This window comes from Erpetoichthys calabaricus, chromosome 2 (genome assembly GCF_900747795.2).
Source record: "Erpetoichthys calabaricus chromosome 2, fErpCal1.3, whole genome shotgun sequence".
NCBI lineage: Eukaryota > Metazoa > Chordata > Cladistia > Polypteriformes > Polypteridae > Erpetoichthys > Erpetoichthys calabaricus.
The window spans coordinates 43,217,768-43,227,809 of record NC_041395.2 but is presented as its reverse complement, the minus strand read 5'-3'; the positions used below and the strand labels follow the sequence as shown (position 1 = coordinate 43,227,809).

Genomic DNA, 10,042 nt, shown 5'->3' with positions numbered 1-10,042 from the left:
CTCTCTGAAATGCACTTCTATGATACATAAAGAACAGCATTACCTGTCCTTTATTTAGCTGTGTGTAGTGTGCCACTTTAGTGTACATTTTAGTGTACATGATTAGTGTCATTTTTGGAAATGTTTCTAGAGAGAAAGAGAGATCTATACAGGCAGTTTATAGTTATGCTAATGTATGTGAAAGTTTATATGTACAATATGTACTGTATTTATAGATCCTTTTAAACATAGTTATATTATTATTATATTATTATTAATTATATTATTGTTATCCTCTGCACTTCTCATTATCTTTTATTCCCTTAACTTTATATACACTTATTAACTGTACTGTTTCTGCTTTGGCAAACCAGGATGATAATTGTCATTCCAATAAAGCTTCTTTGAATTGAATTGAATTGAATTGAAAGCAAGCAAGAAACATCGTGATGTGTAGAGATTTACAAGCAGTGCATGCTTGCTGGTACATCTTGGAAGTTTTGATATTAACAAAAATGGACCTATCTGGCAAGATACAGTCATCAGCTTTCCTTAACTCATTTTTACAATGACACAAGCAAACTCTTTTCATACATATTTTCTTAGAGATACACTTTATTTAAAATGTGGATTTCTGTTACAGATTTGACTCCTGTGGCTTGTTATGAAGAAGAACATGATGAATTACCATGGCAAAAGGTATATTATTTCAAACATTAAACAATAATGACATCCCACTAGAACAGACAGTAAACTAAACTCACCCTTTAAACTGCATATATATTTTATTTATTTTTAATGTTTTAAACTGGCACACAGCTCTAATGGGTACCCTTTGCATAGAGAGACAGCTTTTGTTCACTCAAATGAACAATTACAGCCCATTAATAATTGAGCCCAGGATAAAATGTGTTTCAAAATGGAGTTAAGGAAAATTAAGTAATTTGAAAATTAAAGAATACACGTGAAAAGAAGATTCCAGAAAACTACAGAGCAATAGAGCATTAGTTGTGGGCAAATAGCACTTGTACTACTTGTACTTGTAACTGGGCTCTGTGAGCTGACGCAGGTCACTTTGTGCTGCACTCATCTGCTATTAGAGAATTCCTCACCATCACGTCACCTTTGTTATAGCATAGTTTATAGGAACAAATGCTTACTGAGCACAGCACTTCTGTTGCCATATGGTTTCTGATTTACAGCACAGTGGGTTTAATTCTTGGCATGTTGGATGTGGATGTGGAGGTTGTATGTTCTCTGTGTGTCTATTAAATTCAAGCAATATTGTGTTTTGGTTAATGTACTGTACTTTAAATCCCAGTGTGAATTTCAGTTTTGCCTCTGGCTCACTGACCTTAACCTGGCTGTACTCTAACTAAAAACAGAAAAAGTAAAATATGTTATACTCTCTTTACAATTCTAAAGCACCTTGGGATGGTAATTCACTAAAGAATGTTATTATTTTAAATAAAGATTGTTTTATTCTATAATCAATTAGAACAATCTCACTGTTGAGTTCCTGGAGTAAGGTTTTCTGTGAACAACCAAGCACTACTTTTAAAATGAAAATAAATAGTATATTACAGGCTTAATCTTTGCAGCAGGAAATGGTGGGATGTTTGGTGGTTGTTGTGTTTCTTTTTATTCTTTCATATTTGTGATTTCAATCCAGTTTAATGAAATCTATGAGTAATCAGGCATAAGCACTATAAGCAGGTAGTGAGAGGTGTACAATAACATAAGTGACACTAAGATTGGTACTACAGTGCCCTAATTGTAAAAGGCATCTTTAAACATTATTGGGTAATTACTTTATGATCCCAGTCATCTTTTCATTTTTAGTTTTTTTTTATCTCAGTAGCTGCTCACTTTCTAATATCTTGGGTTAATTTAGATTCTCCTTGATATTTCTTCACATGTGCTCATTTTAGTTTTATGAAAAGTATTGTTTTTAAAGCATTGTTCTACTTTTCATATGTTCATATTGTACCTCGTATTGAACCAAAATAATCAGTAAATGTGTACTAGTCTCGTCTTTGGTGTTTGAACCAGAAAGTAAACAGCAACCAGACTGTACTTTACAAAAGATTCATAAAATCAGGAGATAGCGCCTTGCTCCAATTTTATTTCGATTTTATGCAGTCAGAGTGAAACTGAAAAGAAACAAATTACAAATAATTACCGATATTAATAAACAATATAACTTTGCTATATGCTTATCCAATTAACTTAAAATAATACTTACAGGTAGAGATGGGAAAATGATACTGAAACTTGCGTCAGTCAATCTGATGCGTAGTGAGTCGAATCATGGTGTCGGAGCTTGTGTCAAAACACCACTGTCACGTGACCCATGGTATTTAAAGCTTCGATTGTCATCTGTGCTTCACAGCGCGCTTTATTGGTTTCACGGCATTTCATCAGTTTGACAGCTTTGGCTTTAAATTAACAGGTAGCCCATATGTAGTGCATCATTCTCATTCAACAATGTTGGGCTGTGAGGTGAGAAAGATTTGGAGAGCTTTGGTGACAGATAACAACTACCAGGGGAAAACAGCGTTCTAAAGTTAAATAGTATAAATGGACAAGGATCTTAGGCACTGGAGTAGCAATGGATTGTGCAGATTGTGCAAAGCACAAGGGTCTATGAGCTGGTATAAACTTTTTAAAATTTAATAACTCATCTAAAACAATGGTTTCACAGTCTCGATGCAGTGGCTTCAACGTTCAGTGTTTTGTCACCATCAACTGTAAACCTCGATGGCTAACGACGAATGGTATGCTGCTGCCGATCTTCTCGTTGAATGCTAGAGCACCGACATTTCACCGGCATTTTCCGCTCAATTGTCATTTTGTGCAGGTTCTCAATCCTTCCTGTCAACCAAAGCGATTGTTTTTGAAGTAACTGAACTGTTGCTGATAGATCACTGTGCACTGTCGTCTACTTTCAGTGACGTTTGAATGGCTTCAATGTTACTGCTGACTATACCAGTGACTGTTGCTGCATGTGAATGATCGTTCTCCAAATTAAAACTCATCAAAAATGACCCCAGATGCACCAGGTCGCAAGACAGATTTAGTATCTTAGCTGTACTCTCAATCAAAAACAAGTGTGCCAGACAACTTGACGTGTCAAACATTGTTGAGACTTTTGTGCAACAGAAGGCATGCAAGCGAGTATTTTAAAGTACTAGTGATATTGGAAGTAATATGATTTGTGACTTGTCCGTCAGTTCCATTTTTGTAAGCTTTAACAGTTTAACATATCTGTAATCTGTTTTCTTTCATACATTAGTATGACTTACTGTGCGTTACTGTCACTACTGTGAGGATTTGTGAGCGTCACCACGTTTATGATGTCCATTTTCTCAGAACTTGTGTAAAACAACTCAATTAGTATCCTGTCAGCCGGTGTTGTCGTTTCAATTCATTACAAATTGAAATTGCTTCATTTTATAGCACAGAAGTTTCTGCTTTCTAGATTAATGTTACATTTTAATCATCTTCCTTCACAAAGTTGTCTTGGAAAAGTAAATGGGTCCACATTTTACATATATTTATGCACTAGTAGTACTACCCACACCTCCCACATTCCATTCCCACAATTTACTTTTGCTAACTTACACCAGCTGTAATAAAGTGATCTGATGGTGACATGGTCGCGGACGCCACTGCCTAGCCGGCCCCTAGGAAGTTGCAAATAAATTACTAACAGTTATACTAGACAGGAGGAGCCCACCTCAGGGCGCTGCACGTGGGCCTTCAGGAAGCTAGCTACTCCATTGACCTTAGCAGAATAAAATGAACACAGACTTTTCTGACCTTTTACTAGTGACATGAGGCTGAAACAGTGAGTGCTGCTTCACTTGGCATTTGAGGGATTGCTTTGACCTCAGTTAACCACCAGATGTCGCTGTTCATACTGGGGCTGAAGCTTCAGAGCTTCAAATTTTTTTTCGGCAAAAATAGAAAGAAAGCCTCAAAGCTTCACAAGGCTTAATTTTCCTATCACTACGTACAGGCTTTGCTTCGATGGGACTAACACTGACTTATCGTGAAACATGCTGTCTAACTACTGACTCCCTGTAATTCTATTTCCGCTTCCTTACAACTATTTACATGAATATTCATAAGGTTATATTAATATTCCTTGAACAACAAACAGCTATTCTGCGAGGCAGAACAAAATGAATAGATATATTGTTCAAAGCATCGTTCTGTCCTGCTTTAAGACTACAATCATCGTCCCCCTTGCTAAAAAAAGCCCACCCACCTACCTGAATGACTACAGGCTGGTAGCACTCATTCCAGTCATCATGAAGTGTTTTGAGAAATTGGTGCTGACCCACATTCAGAGCAGTATACTGGGCACTCTGGACCCCCTGCAGTATGCCCAACAGGTCTACCTCAGATGCCATCGCGGCCGCACTACATTATTCCCTCTCCCATCTGGAGAACAAAGACTCCTACATCAGGATTCTCTTTGCTGACTATAGCTCCACCTTTAACACGGTTATCCCCCATAAACTCATCCATAAACTGTCTGCACTTGTTCTGCACCCCACCCTCTATGACTGGCTCCTAGACTTTCTGACTAGCAAGCCCCAGTCTGTCAGGATTGGTAATAGGATTTCAGCCACCATTATCACAAACACAGGCACCCCACAGGGATGCGTCCTCAGCCCCATCCTCAACACCCTGTTCACCCACAAAGATACCATCATCCTAAAGTTTGCAGACGACACTGCAGTGATAAGACACATCACTGGAGTGGATGAGGTGGCCTACAGGAGAGAGGTGGCCAGTTTGGTGTCAAGGTGTGAGGATAACAATGTCACCCTCAACACAGACAAGATGAAGGAGATGATAGTGGACATGAGGAAGGAGAGGAGACCTCACCGGCCACTGTTCATCTGAGGGCTTGAAGTGGAGAGAGTGAGCAGCATTAAAGACCTGGGCGTCTACATCAGTGAGGACCTCATATGGACACTTAACACTACACAGCTGGTCAAGAGGGCCCAGCAGCGTCTGTATTTTCTGATGTCAACTAAGATCCTCGGCAACGTTTACAGCTGCATTGTTGAGATCATCTTGACCAGCTGCATCACCGTGTGGTATGGCAACACTACTGCTATGGACCGCAAACGCTTGCAGAGAGTGGTAAAGACTGCTTTGAAGATCACCAGGACCCCACTGCCCTCTCTGCAGAGCATCTACAATTGCAGAGTCTGCAGGAGAATTGCCTCGATCCTCAGGGACCCCACCCACCCACAACATGAACTGTTCACACTTCTACCCTCAGGCAGGAGGTATAGAAGTATGAAATGCAGGACTTCCAGGCTAAAGACCTCTTTCTTTCCCAAGGCCATTAGACTCCTAAATAACTCACTGGAGTTTATAACCATGGTTCACCTCATTCTGTCTACCTCACACAACTGAAACTGTATTTGACTTGTCCATCACACACCTATCTGCACATTACACTTTATACTTCTATTCTTTTTTTATACTTTATGCTGCCTCTGTTACTTATTATGTATCTGCTACTTATTATTTATGTTTATCTTTATACGTTGGTTTTGTCATTTGGTGTGGACAGCAAAGAAAGAATTTCATTGTACAGGGAAAAGTGTTTCCTTACTGTGTGCACATGACAATAAACTTTGAACTTGAACTTGATAAGACCAGTTATATTTATTTACCAGTGGAAGAGGGCACAGTGCTTTGTGTTTCCATTTCACAGATTTATTGTCCTGGGTTTGAATCTCATCCCATGCTGTTGTGCATATGGAATTTGCATGTTTGCCCTGTGTGCAGTCATATGATAAAGTTTGGGAACAAATCTTAATTCTTTGGATTTTTGTTCATCATTGGCTGAGCTTTCAAAGTAGCAACTTCCTTTTAATGTATGACATGCCTTATGTAGTAAGTATTTCAATAGTGACATTAAGTTTATTGGATTATCAGAAAATATGCAATATGCATCATAACAAAATTAGACAGGTGCATAAATTTGGGCACCCCAATAGAGATATTACATCAATACTTAGTTGAGCCTTTTGCAAATATAACAGCCTCTAGACGCCTCCTATAGCCTTTGATGAGTGTCTAGATTCTGGATGGAGGTATTTTTGACCATTCTAACATATAGAATCTCTCCAGTTCAGTTACATTTGATGGCTACCGAGCCTGGACAGCCTGCTTCAAATCATCCCATAGATTTTCGATGATATTCAAGTCAGGGGACTGTGACAGCCATTCCAGAACATTGTACTTCTCCCTCTGCATAAATGCCTTTGTAGATTTCGAACTGTGTTTTGGGTCATTGTCTTGTTGGAATTTCCAACCCCTGCGTAACTTCAACTTTGTGACTGATGCTTGAACATTATCCTGAAGAATTTGTTGATATTGGGTTGAATTCATCCAACCCTCGACTTTAACAAGGGCCCTAGTCCCTGAACTAGCCACACATTTCCACAGCATGATGGAACCTCCACCAAATTTGACAGAAGGTAGCAGGTGTTTTTCTTGGAATGCGGTGTTCTTCTTCCACCATGCCATTCAAAATTGGCCTTATAAGAGTGTGGCTATGCATAGGTCCTGCAATGTCCAGGACAACAACATTTATTTATATAGCATGTTTTCATACAAATGATGTAGCTCAAAGTGTTTTCCAAGATGAAGAAAGAAAAAAAGAAAAATACAAAAAATAAAATTAGGCAATACTAATTAACAAAGAATAAAGTAAGGTCCGATGGCCAGATGGGCAGAAAAAACAAATAAAAACTCTAGAGGGCTGGAGAAAAAAAAATCTCTAGGTTTTTCGAGGCCATGAGACCACCCAGCCCCCACTGGGCATTCTACCTAACATAAATTATCTAAATCAGTCCTCGTAGTTTTCAGGCTTCACGTGGAAGAATTAGATGATGATGGTCATGTGGACATCTGGCCTTCAATCCATCAGTGTAGGGACCACATGGTGCTTTGATCAGGTGGTGGTGGCGCAAAGAAAGAACAGCAGAGAAAGTAGGGGTTGGTACGGATTTTGGAGCCATAATAAAACTGATAATTAAATGTATATAAAGAATATCAGGGTTACACTAAAATGAAGCTATGAGAAAGCCATGTTAAAATAATGGGTTTGTAGACAGTTTTTAAAAGTGCTCCACCGTATTAGCCTGGCAAATTTCTATCAGTAACCTATTCCAGATTTTAGGTGCATGACAGAAGAAGGCAGCCTCACCACTTCTTTTAAGTTTAGCTCTTGGAGTTATAAGCAGACACTCATTTGAAGATCTAAGGTTACGTTTTGGAGTGTAAGGTGAGAAGCATTCTGAGATATAGGATGGAGTGAGATTATTTAATGCTTTGTAAACCATAAGCAGTATTTTAAAGTCAATTCTAAATGGCATAGGTAGTGCCATCAAAATTGGAGAGATGTGCTCAGATTTTCTTTTCCTAGTTAAGATTCTGGCAACTGCATTCTACACTAGTTGCAACCGATTGATGTATTTTTTGGGTAGTCCTGAGAGGAGTGCATTACAGTAATCTAGTTGACTAAAAACAAAAGTGTGAACTAATTTTTCAGCATCTTGCAAAGTTATAAGAGATCTAACTTTTGCTGTATTTGTTAAGTGAAAAAAATTCTGTCCTGGTAATCTGATTAATATGTGATTTAAAACTTAGGTCAGAGTCAATAATTACCCCTAAATTCTTTACCTATGTCTTGACTTTTAAGCCTAATGGATCAAGTTTATTTCTTATACCCTCACTATATCAATTTTTGCCAGTCTCTAAGATTTCCGATTTCTCCTTATTTAGTTTGAGAAAATTACTTTTCATCCACTCAGAAACACAGATATTGGGTTAGTGAAACAAGAGAGTTGGGGTCATTAGGTGCTATTGATAAATACAGTTGTGTTGTCAGCATAGCTGTAGTAGCTCACATTATGCCTTGAGATAATCTGACCTAATGGAAGCATGTAGATTGAAAAGAGTAGTGGACCCAGGATAGATCCGTGTGGAACACCATATAGAACATACACGTGTCTTCGAAGTATAATTACCACAACTAACAAAGAATTTTCTGCACATTAAGTAAGACTCAAACCAATTTAGACAGTGCCAGAGAGTCCCAGCCACTGACTAAGGTGATTTATAAGAATACAAGGGGGCTTTGCCCCCTGCTCGCTTCGCTCGCCTACCCCTGGCATTTTGAATCCGTGCCCGCTGGGCAGCCGTAGTTTCAGACGCGCGTTGTAGGAGCTTGCGTTGTTTTGAACCCGTGCTTGCCCTGCTTCTGCGGTTTGAGACGCGCGTTGTAGGCGTATATCCGTTACTCGAGCTCATTTGGTTTGAACCCGTGCCTGCTTTGCCTCCGCAGTTTCAGACGGTGGGTCGTGTGCGGCGTTTTGTACGATCCCAAACAGCACATTATTCCTAACTTCACTCCGCAGTAGTGCCACGCACAATATGGCGGTGACGCCTGCGCCTTCAGTACGCAGTAGTGCCACTCACAATATGGCGGCAACGCCTACGCCTTCCGTATTATGTCGGGTTTTACCATGCTGTGTAGGCGCCTTTGCCTTTCGTACTTTCCCGCGCCTTCCGACGCGCGATGTAGGCGCCTGCACCTTCCGGGTCTGCCTCCGCTGTGTGGTGTGGACGTTTAACTGTCGTTTTTTCAGCCTTTATATTCTGTATCTCGCTGTGCATGTGTTTCGTGCCTAGGTTTTTTTGAAGCTGTTGCATTCCAGTTTTCATCATCTGTAACCTGCTCTCCATGTGTTTGGCCCCGTTCTTTAACCTCTTTATGACGTTTTACTTTGTTTCCTACTCTGTCTTTTATTTATGACCTCGCTTTATCCTGCTTGCGGCATGTCAGACGGTTCGTAGTCTCTCCCATTTCACTCTGGGGAGGGGGGCTTTGTGTGGCGCCTGCGCACTATGTCTCCTGTGTCCACGGGCAGGTCCCTGCGTCCATATCTGGTTTACCATTCTCAGTTAGTAATATGGATTGTGATCAATGGTATCAAATGCGGCACTCACATCTATGAGGATGAGAACAGATAAACGGCCTCTGTCTGCATTTACCCATAGGTCATTTACTACTTTAACTAGCGCAGTTTCTGTATTGTGATTTGTTCTAAAACCTGACTGAAACTTGTCAAGAACAGAATGTTTATTCAGGTGATCATTAAGTTGCATAATGACTGCCTTCTCTAGAATTTTACTTAAGAAAGGCAGGTTAGAAATACTGTAGGTCTAAATTTTTCAAAAATAGAGGAGTCAAAATTATTTTTCTTAAGCAGGGGTTTGACAACAGCACTTCTCTGCTGCTTATAGATATTTGCTCCTTGTTTCCAGCTTTCTATGGTCTGCACTAGAATAAACCATGCAATGCTTTGTACATGAAAACAGGGTTCCATCCCTGTCAGCTAAGAGCAAAAAATTTAGGGTGCAGTGAGTATACATGCTCACCAAAACTGGACTGTTGAAGACTGTAAAAATTCGCAATTTCTGCCAATTTTCTGAGAGAGAAGAAGGCTCCGAATAATGTTATGGACTGAGAAGACAGACGCGACATTTAGTGACTTGAAACAGGCCCTTTGTCAGCACCTGGTTTGAAAGCTCCTAACTTTTCTCTACCTTTCATTCTCCATACGGACGCTTCAGACACAGGCTTGAGTGGTGTGCTGAGCCAAAGTGTCGAAGGCCATACGAGTTTTCATTTATTCATTGTTGGGGCTCTCTCTACATCAACACCGATGCTCTTTCTCGGTTTCACCACCTCTCGGTTAGGACTGCCCAACCTGATGGGCTGAGGGTGGGGCCTTGTCACACATGTGTGGATAGGAGGCAGCTAAAGGGCTTGAAAGAATGTAATACCATGCCAGACCATATGCATTGACCCTTTCTCTCACTTCTCTTCAGACCAGTTCTGGGAAATTCCGCCTGGCCCTGATGACATAATTTCCAGTTCCGCCCCCGCGGATGATGTCACTTCTGGTTCCGACTCCAATTAAAACTGGCATCTTTTACACTGCTAATGAGTTTTGTTTTG

At 40.0% G+C, this 10,042-nt stretch overlaps 1 protein-coding gene across 21 annotated transcripts in view; it reads left to right on the top strand.

Annotated features, from left to right (window-relative positions):
- The first annotated feature begins 542 nt into the window (after nt 1-542).
- LOC114669639 (E3 ubiquitin-protein ligase TRIM39-like) overlaps nt 543-10,042 on the top strand; it is a 117,008-nt gene continuing 107,508 nt past the window's right edge. For all 21 annotated transcript variants that reach the window (XM_051922394.1, XM_051922398.1, XM_051922397.1 and 18 more), the window contains exon 1: nt 543-678. In XM_051922394.1, coding sequence (XP_051778354.1) covers nt 644-678 — 35 coding nt within the window. In that variant the 5' untranslated portion in view covers nt 543-643. The remainder of the gene's footprint in view (nt 679-10,042) is intronic.